At 46.1% G+C, this 16,668-nt stretch overlaps 1 protein-coding gene across 3 annotated transcripts in view; it reads left to right on the top strand.

Annotated features, from left to right (window-relative positions):
* The first annotated feature begins 2,430 nt into the window (after positions 1-2,430).
* Positions 2,431-16,668, top strand: part of PCCA (propionyl-CoA carboxylase subunit alpha) — a 450,132-nt gene continuing 435,894 nt past the window's right edge. For all 3 annotated transcript variants that reach the window (XM_030921949.1, XM_030921950.1, XM_010368513.2), the window contains exon 1: positions 2,431-2,635. In XM_030921949.1, coding sequence (XP_030777809.1) covers positions 2,531-2,635 — 105 coding nt within the window. In that variant the 5' untranslated portion in view covers positions 2,431-2,530. The remainder of the gene's footprint in view (positions 2,636-16,668) is intronic.

Raw genomic sequence — 16,668 nt, 5'->3', positions numbered from 1 at the left:
GTATTTTTAGCAGAGACGGGGTTTCACCATGTTAGCCAGGATGGTCTTGATCTCCTGACCTCGTGATCCGCCCGCCTTGGCTTCCCAAAGTGCTGGGATTACAGGCGTGAGCCACCGTGCCTGGCCCACAATCTATAACTTTAAATGGAAAAGGCAAAGATAAATATCAGTGCTCTATCATTTAGGATACACATGTAGCTGCTGTAACAAAGGCAAAACAAACACACACAATGCAGTAACTTAACAAGATACAGTATTTTACTTGCTTGCATAAAAATTGGAACAAAGCGTTCCAGGGTTGACATGGCAGCTCCACAGAATCAGGCACCTCAAGGCTCCTGGTATATTGTTTTGCCTTCTGGATCACCTAACTTCCTTCTTATCATCTGAGATGACAACTTTACCTCCACTGTTGTGTCCACATTCTGGCAAACTGGAAAGAGGAGAAGGGAAAGTGGAAGGCATGCCTTTCCCTTTAAAGGCATAACGCAAAAGTTGTCTATGTCACTTGTCCTTATGTCCTATTGGCCAAAACTTAGTAACCAAATCTTGGTAAGCACCCTTGCTGCAGTGGGAGTTGGGAAATGTAGATCTTTATTTAGGTAAGAAAGAAGAAGGCATGGAGGGAAGAATCCGTACATTCCAGACCTTAGTCATGGCGCTACCCCTTGTTGTAAGGGAGGCTGGCTATTGCAGCCTTTCGCTGGGTGGCCATGTACCCAGCTAGATCTCAGGAGCACTCTTATTAAAGTAATGCATGGAGAATGGATAGTATGAGAAGCAGTTTCTGCTACAAGTGCCTTTCATAAAAAGAACTCCTATATGGAAAACAAATAGGGCCTAAGGAAAACTAACTCAAAGGGTAAAACATGGGGAAAAGAAAAAAACAAAAAAAGAAAAAAGAAAAGCAGGTTTCCCAGGAAGAAAATGAATGAAGACTGAGGTACATAAGAGAGAAGTCCTGTGAAATTGATAATCCTTTTCATTTTGTCACAAAAGTCCATACTTACATTTTAAAATTCCACTAAATGTCACCTTTCTGATATCCCCATTTTATTTATCTCTCTTTTGGCATTTACCATGCTGTAGCGTACTCTAGGTCATTCCTAGCTTTGTAACTCTCTCAAGGCGACTCTGCAGGAGATGCAAAGTAGTTAAGAGCAGAACCCCTAATACTGATGTGTTTATAGGTGAGATGGTCTGATGTCTTAGATTTGCTTTTAAATATTCCTGCAAAAAATATAAAGCGGAATAGATGAAACAAGATTGACAAAATGTTGATTCGTTGGTGCGGTGTAATGGGTATCTGGGTGATCATAGTACTATTTGCTCTTTTGTATATATTTTAAAATTTCCCTAATATAGCAAAACACGAGCCCAGTCCCTCAAGGCAGCCAGATTTGGGTTCAAACCCTAGTTTGACCTTTTACTCGCTGAGTGACTTTACCCTGCTACAGCTTCAGTTTCTCCAAATGGAAATAATATATACTCCATTAAGATTCTTGTAAAGTCTAAAGTAAGAGGGAATCTGAGGCTCTTGCACAAGGCCCGGCCCTTAATAGTTGTACTAATTTTTATTTTATTTCTCGAAACGGAGTTTGCTTTGTCACCCAGGCTGGAGTGTGGTGGCATGATTCGGCTCACTGCAACCTCCACCTCCCGGGTTCAAGCAATTCTCATGTCTCAGCCTCCTCTCGAGTAACTGGGATTACAGGAGTGCGCCACCACGCCCAGCTAGTTTTTGTATTTTTAGTAGAGACGGGGTTTCAGCACGTTGGCCGGGCTGGTCTCCAACTCCTGACCTCAGGTTATCCTCCCGCCTCGGCCTCCCAAGGTGCTGGGATTACAGGCGTAAGTCACCGCGCCTGGCCAGTAGTTGTACTAACAAGGGTTTCTGATTGCAAGCAACAAAGACTGACTCTAGTTGTGGCTAATTTCTTTCACGCGCAGATATTAAGTGGCAGAGGTAGGACTTGAGCTCGGATCTCTGATTTCCAGACCTAGAACTTTTCATGTGTTATCCCAGTCGTTCAAAACTTTACCTGGATTTGTGCTTTGCAATTTACGCTTTCAAACAGGCAGGAATGTAGTTTGGGCATTTGTCTGGAACTTCGGATTCTCAGGACTCCAGGGTGGCCAGGGCGAGGAGGTGACTCACTGACATTAACCGGCCTGGATGCACGTGAGTTGCTGAGCCGATGCTGGGAAGGTACGGGGTTTGCCCGCTGCAGGTCGCCGGAACTCACGCGTGTCCCTGCCTCTCTCACTCCTGGGGTCGGCTCTGGCCAGTGGCCCCCAGCTCAGCCAGGGACCTGACACGCCGCCAGCCCACTAGCCTTCCGGGTCCTAGCGCGTCTCCAGTCTGCCGGATCCGGCGGATCTGGCCGACCACTCACGCTCCCCTTCCCTCAAGTTAGGGGGTGGGGCATCGGATTTCTGGCTCGTGATTTGTCGAAGCCCAGGCGCTCCTCTTCTCCGCCTCTCTCCGGCTGGTGAGAGGTCAACGGAGGGGCGATCTGCGGGGACAACAATGGCGGGGCTCTGGGTCGGGACAGCAGCGCTGGTCGCTGCCGGACGGCGTGGGCGGTGGCCGCCGCAGCAGCTGATGTTGAGCTCGGCGCTGCGGACCCTGAAGGTGAGGAGCGACGGGGCCTTCGCGGGTCCGGGCTTCACCGGGCTTCCAGCCGTGCCGCCTCTGGGTGGGTGGCGCCGGGAGAGCGCTGGCTGGGTCCGGCTGCCCCAGCGTCCCGGTTCCGCCTCAGCTGCACCCCTCGCTCTCCTCCCACCCGCAGTTCGCGTGGCAGCGGGCTCAGGAGGCATCCCTCGTTGCAGCTGTTCCTCTCGGGGATCCTGCGGAGCAGAGAGGCCTAGGGCAGAGGCAGTTGGGTGCCCGCACGCCCTCCGAGGCGGCTGATGGCCTTGGGGAGGCATATTTCTGCCTTGCCCGAGGTCCGCTTCCAGGGCCCCGCGGCAGTGGCTTTGTCTTAAGCTTTCCAGGGTGTGTTTTTAGGTGTCGTTATAGTTTCCGTGTTCTCTGACCTCTTTCCAGCATTTTTGAAGGGACACTGTCAACTGTTGTTCAGGTAGAGTTAAGGTTGTGAGTTGATCTTATCTTTTGAAGTACTGCACCATATTAGGACTGCTAATAGATTTTACGTTGCATTTGAAAGCCTGTTTTAATTGTATGACACCCCAGTCTACTGTGTACCAAATGCATCTCGTGAACTTACTTTCCTTTTCGATGTAGTGGTGAGCCTGATTTTGGTACTGTTCTAAACACATTTCATGACTGTTCTGTATACCTAGGCTGTCATGATGGCAGATTGACTCACAGGTTGGAGTGCTTGTGTGTGCTTCTGAACTCTTTCTCCCGTCAACATCAAGTCTGTCGTTAATTCTGGGGCACAGACCACTTAACCTACTTTATAAGGTTTGTTGAGGCACCTGAACACATTCTTTGCAACGAAGGTCCCCTGAAAACCATCTGTTAGCTGGTTCAGTGTGCTTGTCAAACTTACTTTTAAAAAATAATTATTAAAACATTGCCACATAACTTGATTTTTTGTTTGTTTGTTTTTTGTTTTTTTGAGACGGAGTCTGGCTCTGTCGCCCAGGCTGGAGTGCAGTGGCCGGCTCTCAGCTCACTGCAAGCTCCGCCTCCCGGGTTTACGCCATTCTCCTGCCTCAGCCTCCCGAGTAGCTGGCACTACAGGCGCCCGCCACGTCGCCCGGCTAGTTTTTTGTATTTTTTTTTTTTTTAGTAGAGACGGGGTTTCAACGTGTTAGCCAGGATGGTCTCGATCTCCTGACCTCGTGATCCGCCCATCTCGGCCTCCCAAAGTGCTGGGATTACAGGCTTGAGCCACCGCGCCCGGCCCACATAACTTGATTTATAGTCATTGAAGTTGAGACTTTGAAGACACTTTAGAGACGAACCTGCCCCATCTTACTCTTTTTTTTTTTTTTTTTTGAGACGGAGTCTCGCTCTGTGGCCCAGGCTGGAGTGCAGTGGCCGGCTCTCAGCTCACTGCAAGCTCCGCTTCCCGGGTTTACGCCATTCTCCTGCCTCAGCCTCCCGAGTAGCTGGGACTACAGGCGCCCGCCACCTCGCCCGGCTAGTTTTTTTTTTTTGTATTTTTTAGTAGAGACGGGGTTTCACCGTGTTAGCCAGGATGGTCTCGATCTCCTGACCTGGTGATCCGCCCGTCTCGGCCTCCCAAAGTGCTGGGATTACAGGCTTGAGCCACCGCGCGCGGCCCCATCCTACTCTTTAAAGAGGAGGAAACCGAGCCCCGGGTGGGCAGTATGAGAGCTGGAGCTTATTGACATGGAAGTGAGTGGCGCCTATGTTTGTTTTGTATTCAGCGTGCGGGCTTTCACTGATCTCTGTGTTCCCATGCAGTTTAGTGTTCTTTAATCTTTATCATTCTGTTCGTTTTTGTTGGCCACTTCAATTGCAGCTGTAAGACTTAGGTATTTACGTAGGAGGCAGCTTACTTAATATGGTAGAAAGTGTGGGCTTTGGAGTCAGGTATATGAGGCTTTGTATACTGGACAGGTCTCTTGGGCGTCAGCTTTGTCCTTGTAGCTATTTTTTCAACAAATGTTTACTGAATATCTCCTGTCTTCCACTTCTGGGGAATGAATATGGTTTCTGCTTTCTTAGAAATTTTACTCTAGTAGGGAGAGTGTAATAAGTGTACAATGGTATTAGGGGAGATGCCCTGGTGCTATAAGAAAATAAAATAGAGGGATTTGACCAAGCCAAGATTTTGAGTTCTGTGTCCTAGATACTGTTCTGTTGCTTTGCTTAAACTAATTTATTCAATCTCACAACAGTCGTATGTCCCCCATTTACAGAAGATGAAAGTGAAGCACTAAGTGTTAATGTGGCTCACTCGAAGCTATAGTGCCAATAAGTGGCAAACAGGATTTAGAAGTCCAGAACCTGTGCTCTTAATCATACTATACTACTTACAGTAAGGGAGTGTTTTCCTTTGGAATTGAAAATTGAGACAAGTTTTGAAGGATGAAGTGACCTTCTCTAACAAACAGAGGAGATGAATGTTATATGTAAGAGAACAGTGTGTGCAAAGGTCCTGCGGCCAGAGGGAATGACAGGTTAGAAGAACTGAAAAAAGCCTACAGAGGCTCTGATGCAGAGAGTAGATGGTGCTGGAGAAGTTGGCAGGAGTCAGACCATGCTGTCTCTTATAGATCATATTATGAGGTTTGGTGTTTGTCTTAGAGCAGGTGGGAAGACATTGATGTTGGAGGTGGGAGGGATGACACTGACATTTTAGATTGGAGAGGCTGAGAGGAAGGCTGTTACTGTACTTACTGTTGTACAGTTGTTATACACTCACTGTGTAATACATAAGCTTTGATGTTTCTTACCTGGTTTTTTCCTTTTAATGTGTTGGCAGAGACTGCATCTTGTCTATTTCTGTGTTCTTAGTACAATGTTTGACACAATAGGTGCTGAATGTGTAACAATAGAGTAGCATTATGTTTGTGTCAGTAAAGAATTCCTCCTTGGGATGGGAAGCATCTCTGAAGTTCACTATCACTCTAGGGGAACTTGAGCTGCTGCTTAGCTTCTCTCTGTGCTTCTCTTCTATGAACTTGAAATATGCTCTACTGAGTCTGTTTGAAGCTGAATCTTTTGAAGATTTTAACCCCTCCCATCCCTCCCTCCACCTCTGCAAACCTTTTGGTTGGTTGGAAAGCAGCCAGCTAACTCTAGGTTCTAATCTAGAGAATTCTGACCATTCTTTTAGCCAGTTGACAGAGTTTATTTATTTTTAGGGTATGTGTGGAGTTCACCTTTTAGTCTTATTTGTTTTGTGTATCAGCTTTTTAAACACATTCTATTTCAATGCCTAGTTTTTTCTTCTGCGTTAATGTTTTCAGTGGCTCTAGGATGTTGGTTTTATGGTAATTGCTATAGTTTTTATTGAACTCTTATATGCCTTGTGTGATTTTCCTTTGCTTTTCTTTTTTTCTGAGATGGAGTCTCGCTCTGTTGCCAGGCTGGAGTGCAGTGGCGCGATCTCGGCTCACTGCAACCTCCACCTCCTGGGTTAAAGCGATTCCCTTGCCTCAGCCTCCCAAGTAGCTGGGACTACAGGCGTGCGCCACCACCCCCGGCTAATTTTTTTTTGTATTTTAGTAGAGAGGGGGTTTCACCATGTTGGCCACCTCGATCTTTTGACCTCGTGATCTGCCTGCTTTGGCCTCCCAAAGTGCTGGGAATTACAGGCATGAGCCACCAAGCCCGACTCTGTGATTTTTTCATATAATATCTTTTATCCTTGTACCAACTAGGTAAAAAATCCCAATTTTATAGTAGAGGAAACACAGCTCAGGGCAGTTAAGTAGTTGCTTAAAAGCACAATTGGCTGAAGTAGAATTTGAACCTTAGGTAATATAATTCCAAAGGCTTTCTTTTCTTTCTTCCTTTTTTTTTTCGGACGGGGTCTGGCGCTGTTGACCAGGCTGGAGTGCAGTGGCATGATCTTGGCCTACTACAGCCTCTGCCTCCTGGGCTCAAGCCATCCTCCCATCTCAGCCTCCCAAGTGGGTGGGACCACAGGCACCTACGACCACACCTGGCTATTTTTTAATTTTAATTTTAATTTTTTGTAGAGATGGGGTTTTGCTGTGTTGCCCAGGCTGGTCTCAAACTCCTGAACTCAAGCAATCCACCCACATCGGCTTGCTTTTCTAGTTACAAATTGTCTCATTTGCATCATGGTCTCATTGTGTGATGCGTTCATGAAATTTGAATGTTTAAGCCCTATGTTACTTGAAATCCATTATTTTCTTTTGTAATCAGTAAATATGGAAAAGAATATTTAGGCTTATCTGAATGCTTTAGAATTGCCTGGAGGTTAATCTTTCCAACATGCTGATAAATTTCTAACAAATCATTTGGGAAAACAAATTTCTGAGATTATTACAGAAACTAGTTTCTGGTGTAAAAAAATGTTTATAGACATTTATGTATTTATACATCTGCCATTTGGATTTTATTCTGTTCCTGAGAGGTTCAGAACAGAGGTAAAAACTGCTCTAGTCCTTTTCTAAATAAGAGGAAAAGATGGTGACATTTTTGATGAAGAGTCAGGGAAAAGGATTTGTTTAAATGATTCCAAACTTTAGAAAATGTAGGTGGGAGAACCAGGATGAAAAAGGAATTTGGGAAGAAACATCTTTTTGTGGGGCTGGAAACATGGTGTTTCATTGTAGGTATCTGGAGTTAGACGCCCACAGGAGCCATGCTGAGGTGCTGGGAAGACGGAGGGTATCAGTGGCTGGCTTTACAGCCGGGGGTATGAGGCTAAAGTTAGAGTTAGAATCTGTGAACCCTGAAGGATATAGTGAGGCAGTTAATATTTAATTGAATAAATGCTTCATCTTACAACCCTAAATTAGGATTTGGAAGAAGGAAGAAGAGACAAGAGGAGTTAGAGGTATGGTTTGAGAGGAGCCAATGTAGTGTAGTGTTACCAAACCTAGGAAAGAAATTTCAAGAAGTAGTTAGCATTCATTCATTCACTTGTCTAGAGATCTAGCTCTTTACTCAAAAAGTGTTTGTGGAGCATTTTCTAAGTTCCAGGTACTATGGCATGTACAGAGGAGAGAAAAAAATTAAAACATAGTCCCTAACTGCGTTCCAGGTGCAGAGAGGCTAAGGAATAAAAGATTGATGAGGTCGGGTGTGGTAGCTCATGCCTGCAATCCCAACCCTTTGGGAGGCCAAAGTGGGAGGATTACTTGAGCTCAGGAGTTTGAGACCAGCTTAGTCATCATAGTGATACCCACCCCCCCATCTCTACAAAATAAAATAAAAATTAGCTGGCCATGGTGGCATGTGCCTGTAGTTCTAGGTACTTTGGAGGCTGAGGAGGGAGGATCACTTGAGCCCAGGAGGTCAAGGCTGCAGTGAGCTGTGATCACACCAAGGTACTACAGCCTGGGTGACATAGCAAGACCCTGTCTCCCCACCCCCCCGCCTGTAATCCCAGCACTTTGGGAGGCCGAGGTGGGCGGATCACCTGAGGTCGGGAGTTCGAGACCAGCCTGACCAACATGGAGAAATCCTGTCTCTACTAAAAATACAAAATTAGCTGGGCATGGTGGTGCATGCCTGTAATCCCAGCTACTTGGGAGGCTGAGGCAGGAGAATTGCTTGAACCTGGGAGGTGGAGGTTGCAGTGAGCCAAGATTGCACCACTGCACTGCAGCCTGGGCAATAAGAGCAAAACTCTGTCTCAAAAAAAAAAAAAAAAAAAAAAGAAAAGAAAAAAAGGGGGCCGGGCGTCGTGTCTGTCGCCTGTAATCCCAGCACTTTGGGAGGCCAAGGTGGGTGGATCACGAGGTCAGGAGTTCGAGACCCTCCTGGCTAACACGGTGAAACCCCATCTCTACTAAAAATACAAAAAAAATTAGCCAGGCGTGGTGGCGGGCGCCTGTAGTTCCACCTACTTGGGAGGCTGAGGCAGAAGAATGACGTGAACCCGGGAGGTGGAGGTTGCAGTGAGCTGAGAGCATGCCACTGCACTCCAGCCTGGGTGACAGCGAGTCTCCGTCTCAAAAAAAAAAAAGATTGGTGAAAGAATTTGATAAGATCTTTGATTTTTTTTTTTTTTTTTTTTTTTTTTTTTTGAGACGGAGTCTCGCTCTGTCTCCCGGGCTGAGTGCAGTGGCCGGATCTCAGCTCACTGCAAGCTCCGCCTCCCGGGTTTACGCCATTCTCCTGCCTCAGCCTCCCGAGTAGCTGGGACTACAGGCGCCCGCCACCTCGCCCGGCTAGTTTTTTGTATTTTTTAGTAGAGACGGGGTTTCACCGGGTTAGCCAGGATGGTCTTGATCTCCTGACCTCGTGATCCGCCCGTCTCGGCCTCCCAAAGTGCTGGGATTACAGGCTTGAGCCACCGCGCCCGGCCAAGATCTTTGATTTTTAATGAGAATAATTTTAGTAGCATGCTGAAGTGTTATACAAATATACTGCTTTTATTTTGACAATATTCTTAAATAGTTGAAGCAAAATTATATTTTTTGAAAGATAAGCATATTGCATAACTTTCAAAAATTAGTTTATTTTAAATGACTGTTGACATTTTCGTTAGGAAAAAACCTCATGAACTGATGGGATCAACCTAATAAGATAAAAATAAAAGTGAATTTTAAAAATGTTGGAAGATACAGATTTGTGATTTCATTCACAAAACCTAATACAGCATCCATGTGGCATACTCTCTTTGACATTCTATGTTTGTTTGTTTTTGAGATGGAGTCTCATGTTGCCCAGGCTGGAGTGCAGTGGTGTGATCTCGGCTCATGGCAACCTCTGCCTCCCGGGTTCAAGTGATTCTCCTGCCTCAGCCTCCTGAGTAGCTGGGATTACAGGCATGTGCCACCATGCCCATCTAATTGTCGTATTTTTAGTAGAGATGGGGTTTCATCATGTTGGCCTGGCTGGTCTTGAACTATTGACCTCAACTGATCTGCCTGCCTTGGCCTCCCAAAGTGCTGGGATTACAGACGTGAGCCACCGTGCTCGCCCTCTTTGGTATTCTTTATTCAAGAAACCCTTGGTTTCCTAGAACTGCTGTACAAATGACCATGGACCTCGTGGCTTAAAACAACAAATTCATTCTCCTGCAGTTCTAAAGGCCTGAAGTCTGAAATCAAGGCATGAGCAGGGCCATGCTTCCTTTGAAGGCTCTAGGGGAGAATCCTTTCTTGCCTCTTTGAGCTTTTGGTGGCTGCATTCATTCCTTGGCTTGTGGCTGCATCACTCCAGTCTCTGCCTCTGTCTTCACATGGCTACCTTCTCCTCCTCCTCCTTGTGCATCTTTCCCTCTCATTCTTTTATAAAGACACTTTTTATTGGATTTAGGGCCATGACAAGATCTAGGATGATTTCATCTCGAGGTCCTTCACTTTGTTGTATTGGCAAAGACCCTTTATCACAGGTTCCAGGACATGGACACATCATTTTAGGGGCTACCATTCAATCCACCTACATGTCGTATGTGTCAGACACTACTTAGAGCTGGGAACATAATCGTGAATGTTTCTGCTCCCATTGTGGTTACATTTGAGTAAGGAGACTGTGCTCATATAAATAGAAAAGTTTGGAGAGTGAGAAGTGATCTTGAAGTAAAAAGATAGGTTAATGGGATAGAGAGTGGTAGTGGTGCTGAGTTGGGGATGTTACCTAATGAGACCATAGGGGACATTTCAGAGCATGTGGCATTTGGACAGGAAACTGAGCCAGCCAGCCATGTGACTATATGGGGGCCTAGCACTGCAGACCAAGGAATGCCAGGGCAAAAACTCTGAGGGGAGATTGCATTTGGCATAATTAAGGGATGAATGTGGCTGCTGTGGTTGGAGTGAACTGAATGAGGGGGTGATCTTAGGAGATGAGGGAGGAGGAGTAGGTAGGCAGGACAGAGTCATTAGGGGCTTGTATTTGGAATTTAATAATGAGAGTCCAACTGGAGGCATTTAAGCACATTGAACTTGTGTTTGGAAAAGACGATTGTGACTACTGTGTGGCGAATGTCTTAGTAGGGGTGGGAGTAGGATTGGGGACTGGGGTGGGAAGAGTGGAAACAGACCAGTCAGGAAGCTGTTGTAGAAAACCAAGCTAGAGATGATGGTAACTTGCGCTAGAGTGGTAGCACTGGAGTTGGTGAGAACTGGTCAGACTTGGAATATATTTTGGAGCTAAAGCCAGTAGCTTGCTGTAGGGTTTGAAGGCAGATACAGACATACCTCGTATCTTGGCTTTACTGGCCCTGCAGATACTGTTTTTGTTGTTATTGTTGTTTTCACAGATTGAAGGTTTGTGGCAACCCTGCTTTGAGCAGCTGTATTGGTCTCATCTTTCCAGTAGCACAGACTTACTTTGTGTCTCTGTGAAACATTTTGATAATTCTTGCAATAATTTAAACTTTTTCATTATTACTATGTCTGTTTTGGTGATCTGTGATCAGTGATCTTCAATATTCTTATTGTAAATATTTTGGGGTGCCATGAACCACGCCCATATAAGCAGAGAAACATAATTGATAAATGTTGTGTGTGTTTTGACTTCTCCAACCAGGTATTCCCCCATGTCTATCCCTCTCCTCAGGCCTCCCTATTCTCTGAGACACAACAATATTGAAAGTAGGCCAATTAATAACCCTCTAAGCGTTCTAGTGAAAGGAAGAGTCACACGTCTGTCACTTTAAATAAAAAACTAGAACTCATTAAGCTTAGGGAGGAAGGCCTGTCAAAAGCCAAGATAGACTGAAAGCTGGGCCTCTTGTGCCAAATTGTGAATGCAAAGGAAAAGTTCTGGAAGGAAATTAAAAGTGCTACTCCAGTGAGCACACAACTGATTAAAAAAAGTGAAACAGCTTTATTGCTGATATGGCAAAAGCTTTAGTGGTTTGGATAGAAGATCAAACCAGCCACATTTCCTTAAGTCATAGCCTAATCCAGCACAAGGCCCTCTCTTTAATTCTACGAAGGCTGAGAGAGGTGAGGATGCTGCAAAAGAAAAGTTGGAAGCAAACGGAGGTTGGTTCATGGGGTTTAAGAAAAGAAGTGAGGCCGGATGCAGTGGCTCACACCTGTAATCCCAGCACTTTGGGAGGCCGAGGCGAGCGGATCACAAGATCAAGAGATTGAGACCATTCTGGCTAACATGGTGAAACCCTGTCTCTACTAAAAATACTAAAATTAGCCAGGTGTGGTAGCGCGCGCCTATAGTCCCAGCTACTTGGGAGGCTGAGGCAGGAGAATCGCTTTAACCCAGGAGGTGGAGGTTGCAGTGAGCCAAGATCGTGCCAGTGCACTCCGGCCTGGTGACAGAGAGACTCTGTCTAAAAAAAAAAAAAAAAAAAAAAAGGAAGCGATCTCCATAACATAAATGTGGAAGCAACAAGTGCTGATGTAGAAGCTGCAGCATTATCCAGAAGATCTCACAAAGATCATTCATGAGGTTGGCTACACCAAACAGCAGATTTTCATTGTAGATGAAATAACCTTCTATTGGAAGAATATGTCATTTAGTACTTTGAGAACTGGAGAGAAGTCAGTGCCTGGCTTCAGAGCCTCAAAGGACAGCACCTGGGGTGCTCACTATCATACCTGGCTGTCCTTTGAGGTTTAGAAGCCAGGCACTGGCTCCAGAGGCTGAGGTGGGAGGATTGCTTGAGCCCAGCAGTTGGTGTCCAGCCTGGGCAACATAGCGAGACCCCTATCCCTTAAAAAAAAAAAAAAAAAAAGCAAGCAAGCTTCAAAGGACAGGCCAACTCTTGTTAGGGGCTAATGCAGCTGGTAACTTAAGTGGAAGCCAATGCTCATTTACCATTTTGAAAATCCTAGGACCCTTAAGAATTATTCAAAGTTGACTCTGCCTGTGCTCTAGAAATGGAACAGCAAAACCTGGATGACAGCACATCTGTTTACAGCATAGTTTACTGAATATTTTAAGCCCACTGTTGAAACCTACTGCTCAGGACAGAAAGATTCCTTTCAAAATATTGCTGCATATACACAATACACTTGGTTACCCAAGAGCTCTAATGGAGCTGTACAAGTAGATTAATGTTATTTTCATGCCTGCTAATACAACATTCTCCAGCCCATGGATCAAGGAGGAATTTCAACTTTCAAGTTGTATTATTTAATAAATAGTATTTCATAAGTCTATATAGCTGCTGTAGAGAGTGATTCCTCTGATGAATCTGGGCAAAGTGAATTGAAAACTTTCTGGAAAGGATTCACCATTCTAGATGCCATTAAGAACCTTCATGATTCATGGTGGGTCAAAATATCAACATTAACAGGAGTTTTGAGAAGTAGATTCCAACTGTGAGGGATTCAGGACTTCAGTGGGGAATGTAGCTGTAGAGGGATGGAAATAGCAAGAGAACTGGAGTGGAGCCTGAAGATGTGATGGAATTGCTGCTGTCTCATGACCAAACTTGAAGGGATGAGAAGTTGCTTCTTAATAGATGAGTAAAGAAAGTGGTTCCTTTTTTTTTGAGGAAGGGTCTCACTCTGTCACCCAGGCTGGAATGCAGTGGCACGGTCATGGCTCACTGCAGCCTCAACCTCCCAGGCTCAAGTAATCTTCCCACCAGCCTCCTGAATAGCTGGGATTACAGGCTTGCGCCACCATGCCCCGCTATATATATACGTTGCTATATATATATTTTAATTTTTTGTATAAATGGGGTTTTGCCATGTTGCCCAGGCTTGTCTCAAACTCCTGAGCTCAAGCAATCTGCCTGCCTCGGCCTCCCAAAGCACTGGGTTTATAGGTGTTGAGCCACCACACCCAGTCAAGATAGTGGTATCTTGAGACGGAATCTACTAGTGGTGAAGGAGGCTGTGAACACTGTAATCGTGATAAAAAAGGAGTTATAATATTACATCGACTTAGTTGATAAAGCAGTAGGTTTTGGGAGGATTTATTCCAATTTTGAAAAAGTTCTAATGTGGATATGATATCAAACAGCATCACATGCGACACAGAATTTTTTGTGAGAGAAAATCACTGCAGCAAACTTCACTGTTGTTTTAAGAAGTTGCCACAGCCATCCCAACCTTCAGCAACCACAACCCTGATCAGTCAGTAGCCATCAACATCAAGGCAACACCCTCCACCAGGAAAACGATGAGATTTGCTGAAGGATCAGATGATTGTTAGTATTTTTGAGCAGCAATTGTTTTGAACAATAATTAATTGGACCTGAACCTGCAATATTTGTAAGGTATGTACAAATAGGGAAAGGAAAGAATTAAGAATGACTTTTCAAGGTAGACACACAAGGCTGCTATTGTATGATTGTGTTTTTATGCAGTCTCCAGAATAGACTGATCCATGAAGACAGAAAGTAGATTAGTGGTTGCCCAGGGCCTGGAGGAGAGGGGATGGGAGTGACTGCGCAAAGTTAAGGGGTGTCTTTTTGGGGTGATAAAAGTGTCCTGGAATCAGTAGCCGTCATGGTTCCCTGCCTTGTGAATATACTAAAAGCCACTGAGTTGTATACTTTTTTAAAAGGGTAAATTTTATGGTATGTGAATTACATCTGAATTAAAAAATAAAAGAATGGTCTGGGCGCAGTGGTTCACAGCTGTAATCCCAGCACTTTGGGAAGCCAAGGCAGGTGGATCAACTGAGGTCAGGAGTTCGAGACCAGCCTGACCAACATGGAGAAACCCCATCTCTACGAAAAATACAAAATTAGCCAGACATGGTGGCACATGCCTGTAATCCCAGCTACTCGGGAGGCTGAGACAGGAGAATTGCTTGAACCCGGGAGGCAGAGGTTGCGGTGAGCTGAAATCGCACCATTGCACTCCGGCCTGGACAACGAGAGCAAAACGCCATCTCAAAAAAAAAAAAAAAAAAAAAAAAAACAAGAAAAAAAAGACAAATCAATTGCCCACGTTCGTGAGTATTTAGTGTCTTAGAAACAGGGAGGGTTAAGACTTGAGAGGGAAGAGTGAGACAGTACTTACACTGAAACACATCTTTGTTTTCATAGCTGGAGACTAGCTTCATTCTGTTCCTGTGGGGAGCTCTAGAGCAGTATTTCTCAACGTGTTAACCAGCAGCATTATCGGATATTGTTAGAAATGCAAATTATCCAGCCCTAGCCCAGAGCTGCAGAGTCTGAATATCTGGTGATGGAGCCCAGCAGTGTTTTAATAAGCCTTTCAGGTAATTTTGATGCATGGTAAAATTTGAGAACAACTGCCCTAGATCAGTGCTGCCCAATAGAAATATAAGGTGAGCTACAAATGTCATTAAAAATCTTCGCCAGGCGGGGTGGCTCAGGACTGTAATTCTAGCGCTTTGGGAGGCCGAGGCGGGTGGATCACAAGGTGAAGAGATTGAGACCATCCTGGCCAACATGGTGAAAGCCTGTCTCTACTAAAAATACAAACATTAGCCGGGTGTGGTGGTGTGTCCAGAATTGATGGGTTCTTGGTTTCACTGACTTCAAGAATGAAGCCGCAGACCCTCAACGGTGAGTGTTACAGTTCTTAAAGATAGTGTGTCTGGAGTTTGTTCCTTCAGACTTTCAGATGTGTCTGGAGCTTCTTCCTTTTGGTGGGTTCGTGGTCTCGCTGTCAGGAGTGAAGCTGCAGACCTTCGTGGTGTTACAGCTCATAAAGGCAGCGCATCTGGAGTTGTTCCTTCTTCCTGATGGGTTCATGGTCTCGTTGGCTTTAGGAGTGAAGCTGCAGACTTTCGCGGTGAGTGTTAACGGCTAATAAAGACAGCGTGGACACAGAGCGAAAGAACAAAGCTTCCACAGTGTGAAAGGGGACCTGAGTGGGTTGCCACTGCTGGCGCAGGTAGCCTGCTTTTATTCCCTTATCTGACCCCACCCACATCCTGCTGATTGGTCCATTTTACAGAGAGCTGATTGGTCTATTTTATAGAGAGCTGATTGGTCCGTTTTGACAGCGTGCTGATTGGTGCGTTTACAATCCTTGAGCTAGACACAGAGTGCTAGACAGAAAAGTTCTCCAAGTCCCCAGTAGGTTAGCTAGATACAGAGTTAGCTAGATACAGAGTACCAATTGGTGTATTTACAAACCTTGAGCTAGACACAGAGTACTGATTGGTATATTTACAAACCCTGAGCCAGACACAGAGTGCTGACTGGTGTATTTAGGATCCTCTAGCTAGAGGGAAAAGTTCTCCAAGGCCCCACCAGATTAGCTAGATACAGAGTTCTGATTGGTGCACATACAATCCTCGGGCTAGATATAAAAGTTCTCCAAGTCCCATCGGCTCAGGAGCCCAGCTGGCTTCACCTGGTGGATCCTGTACCTTGGCTGCAGGTGGAGCTGCCTGCCAGTCCTGAGCCACGCCTGCACTCCTCAGCCCTTGGGCTGTGGATGGGACCAGGTGCCAGGGAACAGGGGCGGCGCCCGTTGGGGAGGCTCGGGCCTCGCAGGAGCCCACTGCAGGCAGGGAGCTCAGACATGGCGGGCTGCAGGTCACTAGCCCTGCCCCATGGGGAGGCAACTAAATCCAGCAAGAATTTGAGTGCAGCGCCCGCGGGCCGGCACTGCTGGGGGACCGGGCGCAACCTCCACAGCTGCTAGCCCTGGTGCTAGGCCCCTCACTGCCCTGGGCCTGTGGTGCCATGCAGGCCGGCCGGTGGGCCACTCCATGTGCAGGGTCCGTGGAGCCTGCGCCGGGGCCTGCTGAAACTTGCACTGGCCCGGGAGCTCCCTGTGCAGCCCCGTTTCCCGTCCGCGCCTCTCCCTCCACACCTTCCTGCAAGCAGAGGGAGGTGGCTCTGGCCTCAGCCAGCCCAGAGAGGGGTTCCCACAGTGCCATGGCGGGCTGAAGGGCTCCTCAAGTGCCGCCAGAGTGGACGCCGAGGCCGAGGAAGTGCTGAGAATGAGGGCTGCTAGCACACTGTTACCTCTCAGTGGCAGGCACCTGTAATCCCAGCTACTGGGGAGGCCGAGGCAGGAGAATCGTTTGAACTTGGGAGGTGGAGGTTGCAGTGAGCCGAGATGGCACCACTGCACTCCAGCCTGGCGACAAAGTGAGACTCCGTCTCAAAAAACAAACAAAAATCTTCTAATACTTAAATGTTAAAAAATAAAGTGAAGAGGCCAAGG

This window comes from Rhinopithecus roxellana, chromosome 18, assembly GCF_007565055.1.
Source record: "Rhinopithecus roxellana isolate Shanxi Qingling chromosome 18, ASM756505v1, whole genome shotgun sequence".
In the NCBI taxonomy this organism is placed as follows: Eukaryota; Metazoa; Chordata; class Mammalia; order Primates; family Cercopithecidae; genus Rhinopithecus; species Rhinopithecus roxellana.
Note: the sequence above shows the minus strand (reverse complement) of the source record. Positions and strands in the feature narration are given on the sequence as shown.